Source organism: Lissotriton vulgaris, chromosome 4_1 (assembly GCF_964263255.1).
Source record: "Lissotriton vulgaris chromosome 4_1, aLisVul1.2, whole genome shotgun sequence".
Classification (NCBI taxonomy): Eukaryota; Metazoa; Chordata; class Amphibia; order Caudata; family Salamandridae; genus Lissotriton; species Lissotriton vulgaris.
Genome location: NC_141691.1, coordinates 1242434 through 1263082, shown reverse-complemented (window position 1 = coordinate 1263082; position 20649 = coordinate 1242434). Strand labels below are relative to the sequence as shown.

At 46.0% G+C, this 20649-nt stretch overlaps 1 protein-coding gene across 1 annotated transcript in view; it reads left to right on the top strand.

The window, feature by feature from the left end:
- Positions 1-16277, top strand: part of LOC147718181 (vomeronasal type-2 receptor 26-like) — a 30159-nt gene extending 13882 nt beyond the window's left edge. Inside the window, exons 2-3 of the mRNA XM_086966627.1 lie at positions 6160-6214; positions 15376-16277. Of these exons, the coding sequence (XP_086822753.1) occupies positions 6160-6214; positions 15376-16277 (957 nt within the window). The remainder of the gene's footprint in view (positions 1-6159; positions 6215-15375) is intronic.
- Positions 16278-20649: the final 4372 nt, after the last annotated feature.

Below are 20649 nucleotides of genomic sequence, written 5' to 3'. Positions count from 1 at the left end.
TAGCAGGAGAAAGGTCCATGGGTGTGTCCAGGAGCGGCTTGGACGCAGTTGGGGGGGCGACCGGGGTTAAGGGCTAGGAGGGTGGCGGCATCGTAGGTAATGCGGGAGGGCTGGGCAGCGCGAGGGGCAGGGGGTCTGGCGCTGGGCGCGGTCCAGGCGCGGACGGGCGTAGACGGGCTTACCTTTGGCGCACCTTCGGCGTGTCCGAAGCGCGTGGACGCTGCGCGTGGGGGCATTGGCCATAAATGGATGGTGGAGGGGGCGGAGCGTGGGCGGGTCAGCTGGGAGGCGGTATCGGGGAGGGTAGGCGGGCCAAAGGGAGGCAAAAACAAGCACAACAAAATGTCTCCTGGGAAAGTGAAACTGGGCTGAGGGAGATGCAATCAGAAGCAAAGCATACAATGCAGCACAAATGTCAATTGCTAATGGCGGCGGTAGCTTAAATAAACAGTCTTCAAAGCAGCACACGATGTAAAAATGCTACAGGCGGCAGCAGGTTCACTGAGCTAAAGTAGCGCTTCGAAACAGACTACAGTTAAATGCGAGATTCAGCGCTAGAATGCTCTATCATGAGAGACAGCCTACGATACCACAGGGAATCAGACAGCTCTTGAGGCAGGGAGCGTGGTGGGAGCAACCGCTTTCACAGAGGTCCAGACGGTCCCATGGTTTTAAAGTTAATTGAAAAGAGTGGCCCTTGAGAAGGCATATGAACCATTTGAACGATTTGCTACTTATCCCACATTCCAGGAGCCTTTGATTTAGTATGTCATGGGACACTGTATCAAAGTTCACACTTAGGTTCAATAATATAAGGGCGTACGTTTGGCCCTTGTCTGCATTCTGTCTGAGGACTAATCCTGGAATTATAGATATCCTAATGGGTTCCCATGAAAGGGGAACAATAGCAGTCATCCCCATCTGTAGAATTCAACGTGTGGATGGATCCAGGGAGAGACAGATTTAATAAATGTTATGTTACGTTAGCATTTTATAGAGCGCAGTTACTCCAATTCGGAGTGTCCAACACTGAATTCCAAAGACCGAGAGAGTGACCAAGACTACCCTTATTGTTGTTTTAAACATTCTCCTAAAAAGTCAAGTTTATAGGTGTTTTTGAAAGGACACTTCTGAAGGCTCTAGTCTGACATGTAAAAGGAAGTAGGGTCTATTGTTTGGCTGCCAGGAACGGGAACCTAAAAGAGCTACCACCAAGGCTCTTTCTCTTGAATTTGGGAACGGTGGCCAAACCTGTTCCAGCTGATCTTAAGTAGCGCTTTGGGTGGTAAGGTCAAATTAGAGGAAGAAGGTAACTCGGACCTTTACCCTTCAGTATTTTGTGAACATAGCACATGGCTTTAAAAGATAGTCTCTCCTCTATGAGGAGCCAGTGAAGTATGTCCAAAGCCCTCCATGTGGAGGCACGTTTTGGAATGTTCAGCAGCATACGCGCTACCGCCTTTTGCATTCTCTAAAGCATTTGAATGCTCCTCTTAGAAATCCCCAAATTAAGGATGCTACAATAGTCCAGTCTTGACGCCACCAGGGCCTGGACTGGGTTCTTTTCACGCAATCTGGAATGAGCCCTAAGAGCTTCCTAGTCATTTTCAGGACCCCAAAACAGGTACCTGTAGGAGTGGAGATTTGGCCCATAAAAGATAGAGTGGAGTCAAACCATATACAGAGATCATTTACTTTGCGGTTTGGCGGAAGTCAGAGGGCCCAACTAACTGGGCCACCAGATGGAAGACCAGATAGATGGTTGCTTTCCCACCACTAAGATATCAGTTTTACTAGCATTTAATCTCAGACAGTTGTTTTTCATCCAATTAACCAAGTCAGCTAGACATAGATTAAAATCTTCTGCCGCTTGGCCAGAGTCCTGAGCCAGAGTTAGAATCAGTGGCATCTTATCCGAATAATACACCGTCGGTACACCATGGTCTTCCATTAGTCGCGCCAGCTGGCACATGTATAAATTAAGGAGGGTCCAGCTCAGAGCTGAGCCCTGAGACACGCCTTGTTTCAACAGCCGGGTGGGATGATTTGGAAGGTACGACCCTCCAGAAAGTTTGGCAGCAAACCCAGCACTGTGCGTCCCACCCCTGCATGACATCTCCTAATAGCAGACCATGGGAGAGAGGCACTCAAGTCACGAATGACTAGTGCAGCCGTTTTACCATTGTCTGCTATACGGTGGAGAGATTCTGACACCAGTAGCAGGGCTGATTCTGTGTTAAAAGAAGGTCTGAACCCAGATTACATTTCATAGAGAAGAGCCTTTTCTTTTAAGAGCCTTTTATTTGGTTGCCAAATTTCCCAGGTATTTTTTGTGAAGAACGGCAATAGAGATATTGGTCTGAGATTTTCATGCATCAAGGGGTTTAAGGTCAGTTTCTTCACAAGCGGGATCACCATAGCATTTTTCCACTCTTGCGGAACAAGCCCAGAGCCGAAAGAGATATTTAGCACCTCAGTCAGTGCTGGAACCATGGCTTCTATACCCCGTTCTGGTATGCAGGGCTGGACTGGCCGTTGCTGGCATTGGGCAATCCACCAGTGCGCCGCAAGGGTGGGAGCCGGTTTTGGGCACCTGGGGGCCGTTTTTGTTACAGGGCTGTTTATGCAGCATAGCTCCAAAATCGGCCCTGTAACAAAATCGTCCGAAAACCGGCCCCGGCAAAGAGCTCGGTCACACCCCCAACCTCTCCCCAGGGTGGCCGGCTGAGCACTTTGCCGGGGGGAACATCCTTTACAACACGGTTATTACAACGACCGCATGTAACAACGCTATACCATTAAAACGCAAGTCTTTTACATCGACTTGCGCTAGATGGCATGCTAACATTAAAAAATGGTGTAGTTTACTATCCCAGCACCTTCCCTACTGATAAGTGGACTGGAGTTAGATTAGTAAATTCCCCTTTTTAATGTTAGCACGCCACCTAGTGCAAGTCGATGTAAAGACTTGCGTTGTAAAGGCATAGCGTGGTAACATGCAGTCGTTGTAAAGACTGCGACGTAACAGCACGTGTTGTAATAACACGCGTTGTTACGTCATACATCCCTTTGCCGGGGACGGTTATGGTACCCAGTCCGGCCCTGCTGGTATGACCGGGGACATGGGATCTAGAGGAGATCCAGACTTTATTTTCAACATCAGTAAGTTAGTTTCAGCTTCCGAGATTAGATTTTAATTTAAGAGACTTCCTGGAGTATCTAAGGGGGTCCAGCCAGAGATTGCAGGCTGAAAGTTCCTGACGGCCGTGGCGAAATGGATGACCACCAACTATTTACAGTTAAATGCAAGTAAAACTGAGGTTTTGTTAGTTGGTAAGAATGCAAGCCTGTGGGGTGAGCATTGGTTGCCGACGGCGTTAGGCAATACTCCCGAACCTAAGGAGGAGGTTAAGAACTTGGGGGTGTGGATGGCCTCCTCCCTCAGTTTTCAGATCCATACCAAAAAAGTTGCCTGTAAGTGTTTCGGTCTCTTACGAGGTCCTAAACCTCTTCTAAAGTTTTTTGAACCCTTAACGCATCAGCTGATTGGACAACTATTCTATCTCGACTGGACTATGCTAGCTCCCTGCTTTTGGAGGCTAATCTAGCTGAGATTGCTCGATTACAACATATCAAAAACATGGCGGCTAGAACCTTGTTAGGGCTTCCTCGGTTCTGTCCCATTACCGACACCATTTGGAAACTCCATTGGCTTCCTATGGCGGAGCAAATCCAGTTTAAAACTCTATGTCTTTCTTTTAAGATACTGAAACTCGCTTTGCCCAATCTGCTTTGCAATCTGCTGACCCTGTACGTTCCATCTCGAACGTTGCGCTCCTTCGGGCAGCACCTGGTCACGGTTCCCCGTGTGAAGCGCTGTCGGGCAGGAGGATGTTCCTTCTGTTGTTTGGCGGACAAACTATGGATCTCCCTGCCAATTCAGATTCGTGGCCTGGAGGGTCTGTCGGATTTCAGGAGAGCTATTAAAACCTATCTCTTTCCGTCACAGCTGTTTTTTCTGCAGTCTGTTCTGTTTTAGAGTCCCTCAGCTGTGGCATCCAGGATAATTCTCTGTTGTTGAAAGCCCCAGGGCGCCCCTTTGCTGGGGCAGACGAGCGCTATACAAGCACAAATAACATAACATAACATAACATACTCTCAGGAAAGGAGCTATAGATGTTGTTTATCTTTTCTAAGAAAGATTGTGCGATTTGATCACAAAGCCTTGTGGAAGGTAGAATTGAAACTGTTGTTATTTTGTTTGATGTTAGGGACTTAATTATCTGACAGAGTTCCTTCGACAACATTTTAGATAGTTTGATTTTTTGAGCATAGGATTTTGTTCGAGAGTGCCTAAGATCATTGTGGTAATTTTTCAGGGCTGCAAAATAAGAAGTTTTGAGGTGCTCTTCATAGCCTTTGCACCGTACGCGTTCCAAAAGTTTGCAAGATTTCTTCTTTGACTGCAGAGCCTCTAAAAACTATGGAGCTGAAGGTTTAGCCCATATACTAGTAACCTTCTTATAGCTAGGAAAATGGAACTCAATTCTGTTATGGAGGCGATAGCGAATTCAGTCAGGTCACCTGGTTGTTTGCTTGTCAATATATAATTTCCTTTTATTACAGACTCAGAGAAGTTTCCATAAAGTTTGGTCAGTTTATCATAAAAACAATCAATCAATCAATCAATCATAGCATTTGTAAAGCGCACTACATACCCATGAGGGTCTCAAGGCGCTGGGGGGGGGGGGGGTGCTGCTACTGTTCGAAGAGCCAGGTCTTGAGGAGTCTCCTGAAGGTTAGAAGGTCTTCGGTCTGCCGCAGGTGGATGGGGAGGATGTTCCACGTCTTAACGGCGAGGTGGGAGAATGATCTGCCGCCGGCGGTCACTCTTTGGATGCAGTGGACGGTGGCGAGGGCATGGTCTGCAGAGCGGAGCTGGCGGGCAAAGGTGTAAAGGCTGAGTCGTCAGGATCAGGCGTGCAGAGGCGTTCTGGATGCGTTGGAGTCGTTTCAGGAGTTTGGCCGGGGCTCCTGCGTAGAGTGCGTTGCCATAGTCCAGTCTGCTGCTGACAAGGGCCTGGTTGACCGTCCTTCTAGTTTTGGTGGGGATCCACTTGAAGATCCTGCGAAGCGTGCGGAGGGTGTTGAGCCAGGAGGAGGAGACGGCGTTGAGCTGCTTTGTCATGGAGAGTGTGGAGTCGAGGATGACCCCAAGGTTTCGTTCGTGGTTGGTGGGTGTAGGGGGTGCTCCTAGTGCCGTCGGCCACCAAGAGTCGCCCCAGGCCGAGGGGGTGGTCCCGAGGATGAGCTATGCTGTTACAAAATTCTGAAGAGGGTTTGATATTGGCGGAAATTTGTTCAGAAGATGTCAATGTCCTTAGTAAGGAGAAGAGTTCCTTGGTCAGGTTTGTGGCTAAGCCAATCTTCTGAGCATAACATTTATCAGGTGTGACTGATTTCCTCGATAAAACAGGAGGGGCTGATGCAGTCACGGAAAATCTACTGAGCGGAAAAGAGAAGGGGACCAGAAAGTGGTCTGTCCAAGGTCATCTAATTGGATCCTTGGTCAGAATAGTAGGGTCAATAGAAAAAATGGGGTCGTGAGTAAGGCCTACAACTAATTGGGATAGCTGAATAGTTTCAAGGTCTCTGATTAGAGATAGAGCTATCTGGCAGTCCTCTGATCTAGATTCAGGTTTAAGTCTCAGAGTATTATCAATGTATTGTGCTGCAGGGCTAGATGAAATGTGAGTTCCATCAAGTTGGATATGAAATAATTCACTGATCATGGAGGGCGGTAAATGAAGAGGCCTACTAAGGATTGATTACTAGATAGATTTATAGACAATTGTGACGCTACACAATCAGTAAAATCGACTCAGGAGGTCGCATCTTGCAATCCCATAACCGGGTGTCAAAGCCTCAAGAACATCCTGCACAGTTTTCAGTGAGCCACGTTTCAGGTAAAAAGAGTACATCAGGGGCTCGTTCATTGAGTATATTAAACATTTCTAGTTTGTGTTTGGGAAGATAGGGCAATTCAGTATTGTGCTTGTTAGAAATGGTAACCGGCCAAAAGGGCCAAGTCCAACAGTGCTGTTAAAGGACATAATATGATTGCTAGTGCTCACATGCTGTCTAATTTCATTTGTCCAGCTGGGAGAGATCGAAAAGGTGCAGTGGTTTCATTGCACCTTGTCATCTCCTACCTGTAAGTTGCCAATGCATTATTTCTGCATCGGTGGCACCATGTCCTTGAGAGTGCTTTGAGAGAATTGTCTTCGCTGGCTGTTTAAATTAGGCATGAGCGGATTTTGCGGATTGGCAATCCGCGAATTTGCGGATTTGCGAATTTGCGGATTGTGAAAATCCGCAAAATCCGCGAATCCTCCCGGATTTTTTTTTTTTTTATGTTCGCACGCAAATTTCGAAATTGTACAAAACGCTCGCGAACTTGCAGAAACCCGTGCGAACACAATGTGCCCAGTAGGGTATGTGCCTCTTGTGTGTATAAAAGGTCAGAGAAAGATCAGTTCAGCAGATGAAGAGAAAGAAGCTCCTGGTCACAGGAACAGCACGGGTATTGCGCTCGTGAAAGTCAAGGATGCAAAGCCTATCCAGCATCACAGCTGATTTTCCACGGTAGATTTGGGAAGAAGGCACACCTGTCCAGCCTCGACGACGCTCACAATTGTTTTTGGGCTAATGAATGAGTCACTGAATTTGAGCATCAACTAGTTCGAGCGACCATGTGTGTGTTACTATGCAATCGCCCCGAAGGGCGCAGGGGTCCCTTGAGTGAGCTGCAGACCTGTGCCCAGCCTACTCATGCAACTATTTTACAATGGCGCCAGCAAGCTGCCAGCGCCGTTGTAAAATAGTTACAAAGTTAGCTTGCACAGGAAGCACTTAGATAAAATAAAGCAGCACCTGCTTCGTTTTATCTAGTGGTTCCTGTGCAAGCTAACTTTGTAACTATTTTACAACGGCGCTGGCAGCTTGCTGGCGCCATTGTAAAATAGTTGCATGAGTGGGGGTTCAACTTTTGAACCCGTTACGTTCGCGGATTTTTTTTTGTGGATTTTGCGGGAAATCCGCAAAATTCGCGGATTCCCCAAAAATCTGCAAAATCCGCGAGCGTAACGGATTTCCCACTCACCCCTAGTTTAAATGTGCAGGCGGACTGGCCCCTAGCCCCGGCCGTGGACAGGTGCAGACGGGCTTGCCTTTGGCATGCCTTCTGTGTGCGAGCGGCACTTTCACGCATCGGCCATGTTGAAGTTGGCCAGGTCAGAAGAGGAGTCCTGGCCAATCAGGAGGGAGAGGGGCGGGGCAAGACCACAGAGGGCGGGCACCTTCCAGTCCCTCACAGATGTCAGGAGAGCAAGTCCTCTGCATGCCCCCAGGAATAGGAGCTCACCAAAAGGGGAGTCTCAGAGGCATAGAGGCTAAAAGGAGGGCAGGCAGGCACCTCCCAGCACAGTAAGTGCTACAAAGAAAAGAAAGAACAATCATTAAAAAACAAAGCAGGGGAGCCAGGAACCTCCCACACCAAAAGGTGTTACAAGAAAACAAAATGAAAGTAAAATAAAATCACTCACACACAGGTGAGTAAGCTCAGGACACTCCTGAACGAGAGGAAGTACACACTTGGATGGGAGTGAAATCACAACAGCAATTTAAAGATCTCTCCACTGAGATCAGGTCCGGCGCGTCCGCGCATCGGCCATATTGAAATAGGCCTTGTCAGAAGAGGCGCTCAGAGACCCGGCCAATCGGGAGGAAGAGGGGTGGGACAAGACCGCAGAGGGCGGGCACCTCCCAGTCATTCATAGAAGAGTTTATTATATTAAGACCAAGAGTTGTTGTTCTACAAAAAAGAGAACATTTGTTATGTTGGTCGCTAGAGGTAGCCCGGAGACCACCTCAAAACGAATACCAAGAGGAAGAAGGATCTCTGTTCAACTGAATTAAACACAGCACCTAATAGAATGAAGCAAGTAAAATCTACTCCCAATTCCAGCTACATAAAGCTGATTGAGGTGTTAGCTCTTCCAGGGAGCAGTCCTACCTTCCTAACGTATTTACTTCCTGTGCAAACTCGCCTAAACAAACCTCTGATCCATAGGGTCAGAGGCTCTCCTCACCTCCACATTATATACCTGAGGTTGGGATGTGTTTTGGATTGATTTGGTGCACTTAGGTTCTTATGTTTTTCTGCTGTAGAGGGTTTGATTTGAGGTGTTCTATTATTCTGACCTGCTGTTTGTTGTGTTTGTTTGTCATTATATTCTATTGAGTTGAGGTTTGTGCTATCTGTCATAGGTTGTGTTCATGTGCTGTTTGTGTTCTGTTTGTATTGTGATTGTATTATACTGTGGTTGATTTGTGCTTTGTTCGACAGTGTTACTAGTACATTGTGGTTGTTTTGTTTTGTCGCGTTCAGTTGCATTAATATTTCATGTTAATGTTGTGGTGTTCTGCTACTGGTTTGTTGTAGTGGTGTTGTACTGTTAAATGACTCCTAAGTTGTGTTGCATTCAGTCATGTCTGTGTCCTTCCGTTGCAGTTTCCTCCTTTGGTATTGCTTTGCTATTGTGTTCTGCTGTGCTGTGCAGTAAGTTTACAGACGGTGCTATGTTTCCACCACAAACAACATTATTTCCTTAAAGCGCCAAGTACATTTTACTACTGCAAGGACTGAAGCAAGTGGTTAATCTTCAGTGTATCCGAACACTAATCGTCCTGAACCAATGGCACAGACCACACCATAAACTACCACTTACCCGTGCTGACTTTAGGGGGGGTTGCAGCCACAAAAGTAAACTTTTACTGACATTTGGTGGCACAATGCCCTGCTCCATACTTGCAGTGGGCCTGCAGCACATATAAAAGTGTTTGCACATTCTGAAATCTCCAACTCATACATTAACGTACGGATAATTATCCTCAATAATGTGGTGAACAGCCTTTGGCGCGACCTTCGTGTAATTTTTTTAGTTGATCCATTTTATCTCTGGGGTGCTGAACAGGTTGGAACAGTTCAGTACAATTCATTGAACATAATCCTAGGTTAACATCGGGCACAAACGTAAGTTTGATAAGGTTTAATAACGGCCAGATTGAAGTGGGTAAAAATGTTGTTTGAACTTGGTGGAAAGGGTGACATGCGGAGACAGCAAAGCTACAGGATTGTGAAGGTTATAGTGGCTGGGAGGGTTAGTATAATGTAAGGTCACGGTTTAATGTGCACTAAAGTTTTGTTTGATGACACAAGTTTAGGTGATGGATGCAACTGGGTTACACAATTGGGGTATAATCAGCATAGGTAAAGGTTCTATGGGGGGATTACAGACTACTTGTCACTCTGGTTTTTATGATTAACAGTGGGTTGTTTATTTAGCAATAATTTTGAATTATTTCAAGCGCTAATTAATTAAACAAGTGATTGATATATGTATATTTTTACATCATAGATACCCCTGACGAAGGTTGTTACCGAAATGCATTGGGTTTGATGTTGTCGTTGCATATTTTGGAGGACTCGTCATTCGGAAAATGCTCATGTTTTAGGCCTGGATGGGCAATCATGAAGCTTAAAGGAATTTTGTTGCTTTGGCGTGACAATGAAACTTGAAAAAACATGGAATAAAATGGATGAAATAGCTTGGTCAAAGTGTCTGAGTGGAAGACTGAAGTACATGCGGCTGTGCAACTCGTTCATGACCTGCAAGGAGCGGGTCATCGTTTTTCATGAATTTACATATGGTGTGCAAATGGAACGGAACACACACACGAGTGCTGCACGCCAAACCTGAAAAAGAGTCACAAGGAACTTCAAAGTATTTAAAATAATGGGTGTGAACCAGGATTATGTTTGACATATCTCTGTGTGCCATGCCTACAAACACTGCCTGTGGCATAGATAAGTCACCCTTCTAGCAGGCCTCACAGCCCTAAGGCAGGGTACACTATACTACAGGTGAGGGCAAAGCTGCATGAGAAATATGCCCCTACAGTGTCTAAGTCCATTCCTGGACATTTTAAGTGCAGCCATACTGAGACCCTGGACTGGGAGGTTGTCATTGCGAGCTCTACAGTTCTATGGTAGCCTTATTGAATGCTAAGAAGTTTGGTATCACACTTCTCAGCATAATAACCCCACACTGATGCCAGTGCTGGATTAATTACCAAATGCCCTGAGAGGACATTTTAAAGCTTCCCCCTAAAAAACAACCATCTCCCTAGGGTACAGATGACTGGTCTGCATCGGCCTACCACACTCAGACATGTTTCTTACTTTGTTCATTTTAAAAAGTCATAACAATATACATTTTTATAAATTGGTGTTGGATTTCTTTGGTTTTGAGTGACTTTCTTAATCTGTAGTTTTGGTGCTTCTTAAAACGTTACACTTGTTCCTTTGTTTGGGCCGGACTGCTCAAAGCCAAGCGATCCAGGTTTGAATGAATGAATAAGGCAGCATTTATAACGCGCATAGCTACCCGCGGGCATCCAGCACTGGAAAGGTTTGAGTTAAGAATTAGCAAACTAACCCGACTGGACCCTGGAGATACAGCTGATGATGGTGCCCTTGAAGATAATGACGACTCTCCCTCAGGCTTGCGCTAATAGCCGTGTCGTACTATCCTGTGGCTGGTGGGAATGGCTGTAGCGATGTTGTGGCTGATACCCGGTTCAGCCAGGTTTTCATGAGGAACAGCAGGTCTGGGGTGTGGCTGTGCTGCCGGTCCCTAATCTCTGTGTTGTTTGGTGAATGAGCCTGTGTTGAGGAGCATACACGAGAGTGCAGTGTTGTGTGGGTGGTGGCTGGTCTCTGAGAGGTTGGGGAGAGGGGAGTTCTTGATGCAAGAGGGATGAGAATTTACAGGTGGCACTGGAAGACACCCTTTTGGTGTCAGGTGGTGTGGTACAGCACAGTGATCGGCTGCTAGAGTTAAGAGCGAGATGGGTTGCTCCTGGGTAGCAGTGGTAGTGGTAAAAACCAGGGTTTCAGGCCCTGGGCAAAGGTAGGGTGCAGATGTGTTTGGCTCTGCATGCATTTGACCTGGGAGGGGGTGGAGTAAAGGATGGTCGATGGGACTGAAGGGGCCAGGAGGCAGGAAGTGGGAGAGTGGATAGGTTGGACAGCAGGTAGGCAGGAACGAAGTGAGGCGCATGGTGGGAGGGGGAAAAGATTGGGAGAAACTGGGATGGAGAATTGTGAGAAACAGCAGTGAAAACAGGCACAACTTAGTAACAGCAGCAAGGGGAAGAGCAGGGAAAGTAAAGCAGAAACAGAGACAAAAGGTGGGAAGCAGTGAAAAAATAGGTAGAAGTTAAAACAATGAGGCGGAGTGCAATGAGAATAATGCAGAACTAGAAACAAAAAAGGGCAAAAAACTGTGAAAAAAGACATCGCCCCATAAAAGTAAGGAATAGTGCGGTGAGAATAAGGTAAAAGTGGAGACAAAAGGCAAAAAGCAGTGAAAAAAACAGGCAGAATGCAACCCTTTCAACTAGGGATGGGAGGGTGGCCAAAAGGTCTGGAAAGGCCATGAACTGTACCTTAGCTCCACGCGCAGGAAGGCGCCATGAAAAGTCATGCTAAATTGAAAATAATCGCATCTAACTCTAAAACCCAATTGTGAGGTATAGAATTAGAGTGACAACAGTCAATCCAACTAATAGGGAACACGCAACACCAGAAGTACAGCGTCCATCATAACAGAAAGCCAGGGAAGAGAAGAGCAACCAACAAATAACTGATATCAGCTCCAGAAAAGCACAGTAGGGACACAGGAGAACACGAGAGCCTTGCAAGGTGAGCAAGGTCCCTCAGCATCACACCCAGGGCCAAAAGAACTAAAGAGAAACCTCCAACAGAATCCACTTACAAACCAGGTGGACACCATATTGAGATATTAGTCAAGCCTGACATTGCTTTCCAGGACCAGACAAGAGCAGGCACATTTGATTTGGTAGGAATGTAACCATGGCAGCAATCGTTAAGGTGAAGGTTTCAAGAATAAATAAAGATCTTTTAAACTTCTGAAGTTCAAAATGTATCTTTCTTAATCACTACTATGTATATATGGCAAGTCATAATGATGATGATGATGAATGCTGATTTGTGAGGTGCAGCAGTGATCCCCCGAAGCAATTTCAGAACTTGCATAAGCTCCTAGAAAGAAAGAAGACCAGAAGAAGAGCATTAAGCCACAGAAACGGAGATAACGAACAGAATATTCAACCGTGAAAATCACCAAGGGCCCAGGTACTTAGGAGTTCCTGAACTGAGAAGGATTCATCTTAACTGGACTGTACAATATGTAAACAAGACAGTTATTACCCAACTCAATGTCACTCTTTGCACTGCCCCAGAGGGTTAAGAGACAGGGACTCACAGACTCAAAACCACAAATCTCATGTCACACAGATCTGAATAGGGGACACAGTGGCCCATGGAGCAATCCCACCATCTTTCACTGCTAAATAATTGAAAAGGAATGGCCTAACTCTGCTAAGCAAGAGCTATGCAGCCTTCACTGTGCTTTCTTTGAGAATTACCATGCCAGAGGCAACAATATTGTTAACAAGGAGACCTAAAGTGAACTCTTAAATGCATGCAACCAAAGAAAGTGAACATTCTAACAAATGGTTATATTTCTTCTCCACCTGGAAAAAGTGTGAAATCCAAAGTGGCAGTGGAGGACCAGAGGTGAGCAGTCATAAAGATGATACCAACAGACCCTAGTGCGAGGTCTGGCCACTCCTCAACAATCACTGGCAGGAGTATCTTGGAAGAAAATCCCAACACTGAACCTTGAGGAACCTCATGAACCCAGTGAGGTCCACAACTTATCAGCATCAGGAAACAGAAGGATGGAGAAAGGGAAGGTTGAAGATATTCAGATCCTCTCCCTCTTACCTCAAGCACAGCAACCCCAGAAGCGCAGTGTGGAGGGCCTGAGAACTGCAACATCCTGAGCCCTACCAAAAGCCCAGAGGGCAGAGCAGGAAATAAATGGCCTGGCTGAAATTAAATACCAGAACAAAAATTAAGCCGGTCATCCATTGGATTACAGCTCTACCTCAACCACTCTGTCTCCATGGAGACAGAGAGGTTGAGGTAGACCTGCAGTCCAATGGATACTTCACAGAAAGTTATCCAGCACAATATTCTCTTCTCCATTTGTGTGTTATACAGAGAAAGTTTTCTCATCTGTGACACCATTGGTAGGGAGGCCAGCTGTTCTGTGCAAACAACTCTTGCTTCCTGGCCCGCATGATTAAAGCGTACATTGTACTGTAGGACCATGTAGACTCGGACTTTGCTCCCACATTGTTGAACATTCAACTCTAATGCAAAGGCGCAAACATTAGGCAGTAATATCCGGCACGTACAGCTGTGATTCCAATCAGTACTCTACAACTGAAGCCAGAACATCAGAATGGGATTATTCAACTCTCCCCACCCAGCGGTGTGCTGCATCCCTCAAGGATCTTCTCTCTTGCGCCTTCTGTTCGATATTTACTTCCGCCCCTTGGCATACCTCCTTGAACAGTAACAAGGGAACTTACAAATGTAGGTCAAGAACACAAAAATCTGCTTCCAACAGGAAAACATTCCCTAAAATCAAGTCAACATCGCATTTTTGGGCATATTACCAACAAATAGCAATAATTATAGCTAAATATGCTTAGCACATTTTTTTTATCGCCGGCTAAAGCCGGATATTATCGCAGAGATAACATGCTATTCGCAACATTTATCTCCAAAGTGATAAAATATCCGGCGATAGCGGGTCAATGCGTGAATATCGCTGAAAATCCAGCGATATTCAGGAATCATCGCTAATGGGGACTTAACCTGAATATCCACCCCCCCATTGGATATACAGGTTAAGAAGTGGTCTGAGCAGGCATTAGGTTTTGGCGTGCTTAGCGCAAGTTTTTTATCGCTTCGCCTGCCTTGCTAATAGGCAATAGCTGTGTTAGAGACTGCTTTCAGTCGCTAACAGGTTAAGTACGCCCACTTTGCATGTCATTAGCGATAAATATCGCTGACCTACAACGTGGGCCTCAAACCTGTAGATATCGCCTACAAGCTGTCGCTACCTGCTGTTAGCCACAGCTTGCTAATAGGGCGATACAAATATTGCCGCTTTTGCGGGAAAAAGTCCTGCTAAAGTGGCAATATCTCCCTTGCTAATATGCCCCTCTATTTGTTACATGGGCTCCAGTCAAGGAAGGTGATTTTCAAGTACATGAACGGTGTCAAGTACCACGATTCTAGTATTTGGATCCACCATCCTTCACTGATCCTCAAGGCCTAAGTTCCTCACCATCCGCCTCAGGATAAGAAAAAAGGGCAGGGGGTTAGTTTTGACACTGATCTAACTTTTGTTCCCAAGTCAGCTTGGTGGTATAGGGCATGGACATGCAGCTCTCCTTTCTGTGGAAAATCGGCCCTCTTCTGCACATGTTGAGCTAACAATATCCCTCACCAGGCCACCTCTTGACTATTGTAGGATTTTCTTCTCTAGTCTCCCAAATAAACAAACCTCTGAGCTCCAAAGTCATCACTCCCGAGTAGCTAGAGTATGCCTTAGCATTCATAAGAAATATCACATCAGGCCCAGCCTTAGAGCATTCAATTAGCTCCAAATAAATTCTACATTAAATTAAAGGTTTTGTTTACCCTCCATGAGGCTTTCTTGGGACCTCCAAACATGCAGAAACTGTCAATTCATGGGTCTCAATGATCTGAGGAATATTCCTGGGCATGTAAAGACCCCAACACTGGAATTCCCTCAATCCACACTTTAGATCTTAGCCCAACCACTGGTGTTTCAGGAAACATTTAAAAGCTGAACTCAGCTTAGAAGAGAGGATATGAACAAAGAATTGTGGACACTGTCACCTCCCTTTCTGATAGTACTTTATACTCCACATTCTACAAACAAGGGCTGCCATCCATGCCCTATCAATACCTAAAAGCAGCTAAAAGGCAACAGGCAGGCCTTTATAAACCTCCATCATAAATACTTCATACATTGTGCATAAGGTCATACTCCATCAGACAACTTCTCCCCAATAAATACCTTCTTTGCTAAATGTCATGTTTCATAGACCAGGCACTGTGCACTGAGGCAAACCTCCATAAATATCAACTCTTCTGAGTTGCACTAAAAATAAAATCAGTTTTTTTTGTCTCTACAAATAAATTGCTGGCGCAGATATCTGAATTTAGCACTAAGTTATTTTGAATTGCGAGAGTGGGTGAAGTACAGTTACTAAAACATTCATGTTTCCCATGGACAGTATCGATTGATTGTCGTCAGTAACTAAACAATCCTTCTCTTTTAGATTCTGCGGACTGCTGGCCGTGTCCTGAAGACCAATGGCCCAATGAAGGACAGACACAATGTGATTTAAGAACTCTCCAGTTCCTCTCCTTAAAAGAGCCTTTGGGGATCACTCTATCGGGTCTGACGAGCCTCCTTTTTCTAATCTCTCTCTTCGTTTTATGCGTATTCAAGAGGTACCAAGATACACCAATCATCAAAGCGAACAACAGAGAACTCAGCTATGTGCTCATCATCGCTCTTATGCTCTCCTTCCTCTCCTGCTTTGCTTTCATAGGTCACCCCATGAGACTTACCTGCATGATCCGCCAAAACTCTTTTGGTATTGTGTTTGCCATCAGTATCTCGACTGTTCTGGCAAAGACCATCACTGTGATTATAGCGTTCAATGCTCGTGATCCCACCAGCCGTTCATCAAGGTGGCTTGGGACAAGAATGCCCAGTGGTGTGGTCCTTCTGTGTTCATTTGCTCCTGTCCTGATTTGCACAGTCTGGCTTCTTCTCAATCCTCCGTTCCCAGTGAAGATACACGTGGGGGACACCACCATCATCCAGTGTGACGAGGGATCTGTCCTCTTCTTCTATCTGATGTTGGGATATCTAGGCTTGTTGGCCACCGTCAGCTTTGTGGTTGCATTTCATGCCCGTAAGTTGCCCCAGAGCTTCAATGAGGCCAACCTCCTCACCTTCAGTATGCTTGTGTTTCTGGCGGTCTGGATCTCATTCATCCCAGCTTACCTCAGCACACGGGGGAAGTACATGGTGGCCGCGGAGATCTTTGCCATCTTGTCTTCTACTGGAGGACTCTTAGGTTGCATCTTTATTCCTAAGTGTTACATTGTCCTTTGTAGGCCAGAGATGAACACAAAACAGTACTTAATGCAAAGACCAGTCTTGCAATGAACCAAAAACTAAGTAATATCCATATATGATCAATGAGTTACACCACACCTGACTGCACATGTCTGATCATTGCTACAATGACTGCTATATCAACCATTCTGCCTGCCTCCAAAAGCCTAAAGAGAGAGGTCTCCCGCTCTATTGGATACTCTCTCGAATTGTCTAGGAATGCTGCTCACAACCATGAACAATAAAACCTTATGGAAATTTAGGAAAACCTCATTTCCAGAAATTACTACTGTTCCCAGAAATGAAATCTAAAACATGATCTCCCAGTCACTTTATTTTTTTTACTTTATTTCTCACTTCCCACTTCTCAGTGAGAAATCATCATCCCAGTCTTTATATATGACTCCTGTCAATGGATTACTTATCTCAAACTCCTGAAAGGTGTCCTATCAATCCAAACTTTACTAATTTCAAGAAGCTCACCATTGTTGCTCCATCCTTACTCGAAACTAAAATGCCCAGCTCAATCAATAATGAGAAAATCATAATATAAGCATCACACCTTACACTGAACTTACTCTACTGTCAGTACAATATTTTACTTAAAATTTGGAAAAAAACAGCAACCAAAAACTAGCACCGGCCTCATGTGTCAAATGTCTCCAATAACAGGCACAGCAATGAGCATCTTCTATCCCTGGACTCCATTACAGGGTCAAGCCAATTTATAATCCGAGACTACCCCAGCACAAAATCCAATCCAAACCTGTGGCCATATTCTCCACTCTCCTAATATTAATATAGGTGGCTCAGACCAGATGTCGTATTTGGGACCCATAACCTAAAAATGCTGTCTCACATTCTAGCAAACAAAGAGTCATTTAATCGCCTCAATCCCAATCTAAATGTTAAATCATATCCCGTTTGCATGGAAATGACATGCAACCGACATGGAAAATCATCCTAACTACTATCAACCTCTGACCAAACACATTTTTCCACAAACAAAAACATAGTTTTACTATTAACGCTGTTGGCACAGCTCCCACACCCCAACCATCACCCACAAACTTGACTTCCAATCAAGGTTAATGTGAAGCAGAGATAATTACACTCCATTTTCTTGAAAACTACAGCCCAAAGAAAAATGAGGTCCCTTCCATCAACCTAGAAGTCACTATCTAATGCAATGTAACATGAAGTTGAGTCACTCACTATTCTAGTACCTGAAGGTAAATGCAAGCAGGAACAAGGAACCCTCTTGCTGAATTAACCTTGCACATCCTCTATTATCAACTATCTGCAAAATGGAACTATCTGCTCAAAGAACTATAATCCCTCTCCATGGATTTCTGAATGACCTTTGAAGTAGAAAAAGAAAGTGGTCCCACAACTTCAAAGAACACAAGTATGTATGCACCGACATGCATTAAATTACTTGCACTGTAAACTTTTGTTCAATATTATTTACTCATATTGAACGTCATATTGGAATCCAGTAGCCTGCCGTAGGGACAAAACAACAATACCCAGCAGTGTGGGCAATGGTGAAAGGGTGCACGCAAGATGGAGAATTTCATCCTGAGAAAAGCAACAAGCATTCACTTTGTGATTGCACAGCGGATGTATGACGTTACAACGCATACTTTTACCACGCATGCCTTTACAACGCGCTTTTTACATCGCAAACCTTTACAACGCATAGAGTTGCTGAATAGTGAAAAGTTTAATTTTCTATTCCAACACCAGTCCCCATGGACACTAGGGAAGGTGTTGGATAGAAAATGAAACTTATTCCCTATCCTAGAGCGCCCCCCAGCGCAATGCGTTGTAATGGTTTGCGTTGTAATGCCCGCGTTGTAATGGTAGTGCGTTGTAAAAGTTTTGTTGTAAAGGTTGTTCACCTGCACAGCACATTTGGCAGAACTAAAAGCTCTAATTCGGGCACTTGATGGCTGATGAAGCTGCAAAAGCAGCAGTTCACACTGCTGCAGTTGATGCAATTACCCATTCAAGTAGGAGGATAGACAGAGACATCATGGTAGCTGTCAACACTGCATGCAATGACCCTCACCTACTGAAATGCTTTCCACTGAAGTACTCCTACAAATTAGATGCACAAAACATACCATATGCTCACATCCATGGAGTGGGCGATAGAGTGATACGTAATTCTGATCGCAGGATGGAACTGATGTTAGCAGCACACAAGAGTGGGCTGTCTGCACACACAGCGGTGGCTACTGCAATATTAATATTGAAGCAATGTTACTGGTGGCCAGGCCTTTACAAAGAGACCAAGGACGTTGTCCTCAAATGTAACAGTTGCCAGCAGATAAATGATTCTACCATAACGCACCAACCACAGACACTGCTATTGATTTCAAATAAGCCTCTGACTTGCATTTACTTGGTCCATTGCAGCCGTTTGTCATCAGATGGGGTTTACAAGTAGATCTTGTTAGCAGTGGATTTCGGCTCTCGATTACTCTGGGTATGGCCACAGGGGTCGGCTGATGCCCGAACTGGTATAAAGGATCTGCAAGTCATTCTCGGAACATAATCAGTAGGCACATTACATTCTGATCATTGTCCGGTGTTTATGTCTAGGGCTTGCAAAGAGGCCGAGGGAAGTTTGGGTGTGATCCTGTGTTTCTCCCCCCCCTATCATTCTTTAGTGGAGAGGAAAACCCTTGACTTAAAGCAGTCTTTAACAGCTGGTGTACTAGGCCTAGGTAGCAGTTTGCTCCATCACTTGTATGGGGTCCAGAGGGCATTCAATACCCTGCCTACAAAAGCCCTGGATAGTCAGACTCCCGATGGAATCCTTTTTTGGGTTAAAGATGTGTGTCTCAGTCCTCAACATTCCCAGCACAGTGGCGGCATAAACACCATTTGATATCAATTAACGTTTGTCTTTTACAGGAACTCAACAGCTTCTGAGATGAACAAAGCAATGTCCAAGTAAAATGCAGAGCTACTGGGTAAGTGGAGGAAGTACTGGCAAGGCCTGGCTGCATCCCGAAGGCTGGTGATCGGGTCAGGGAAAAGATTATGAATAAGCAATAATATGGCCCATTACACAGATTGCCTGTACATGTCCAGGCTGTTGAAGCTACAAGAACTGTACTTCTTCTGCCTCTTGTCGGTTGCAAAGAAAAGAGATTCATCCTTACTAATCTGATCAAACCACACTATGTGACCAATTACTAAAATCAATCCATGGAGGCTGCTGGGTAACTGCCTGCCTCCTCCTTCCAATAAGAGACAGCAATAAACAACAATAAGGTATGCCTTCTACCTGTTGCTTCAACAAATGTACCGTCAAATAGTACAGAAACACAGATTTCAATTTGTCATCCTGACAAGAATATTGTCTATGCTTTCAAACCACAGATCGAGTCATCTCTGAGTTCTACAAATCATGCTGAGCTGCCAAAAATAGATCAAACTGCTTTTGGCTGGCATCGAAAGGACTCCCAGCTGCCCACCCGAGCCTTCACGGGAGGGCTCTCACCCTGCCTGCCCTGGTAGGGCTCTGTGGCTGCAGGGCTCTGGGGCTGCAGGGCTCGGGGGCTGCAGGGCTCCAGGGCTCGGGATATGCAGGGCTCCAGGCTGCAGGGTACCAGGGCTGCAGGGCTCGGGGCTGCAGGGCTCGGGGCTGCAGGGCTGCAGGGCCCTGGGGCTGCGGGGCTCCAGGGCTGCAGGGTTCAGGGGGGCTCCAAAACCCCACTCTGGGCCTCAGGCATGGGGAGGCCCGCAAGCGCTCCTGGGGCACAGCTGCCCGGGGGAGGACTGCCCGGGAGCCTTGCAGGTCTCCGGGGCTCTGCACCAGGGACCCTTGTTCCGGGCAGATGGACTCTTGCCAGGCTGTAGGACAGGGGGCTCCCAAACCCAGGCCCCGGGGCCGGTCCCTGCTTTCCAACCCAACCAGGCCGGGGGGATCAGGGAGTCTGCTCAGGCACAAGGGACCCCTGTCCCGGGCACATGGACCCTCAGGACCTGCTATCGTTTTCCACAAATTTTTTCCCAAATTCTGCGTAGTGTGCGTAGTGGTGCTACGCAAACTACGCCCAGCCCTACAATATATGTCCTTTTCAGTCAAAGATAGAAGACAGGCACTTTCACTGAAACAGTAGAGGTGGAAGTTCTAGTGGGTCAGAACAATCTAAAGAGAAGTCATCAAAGTCGCACCTTTCCCCTCGGCCATCTGGTCGCACGCAATGCTTTCCAATGGGGCGACCAGATGGCCGGGCTTCCCTGAAAGTCCAGATGAGGAGCCATTCACCTCACCGATCCCAGCGAGGGCTCCAGGAGGTCGGGCGCCTCCGTGCCCTGGGTCCCCTCCATCTCTCTTGCGTGCGGGTTCCAAGAAAGAGGGGTAGCCTTCCTCCAGATTACTAGGGGCAGGGTATGCCCAGAC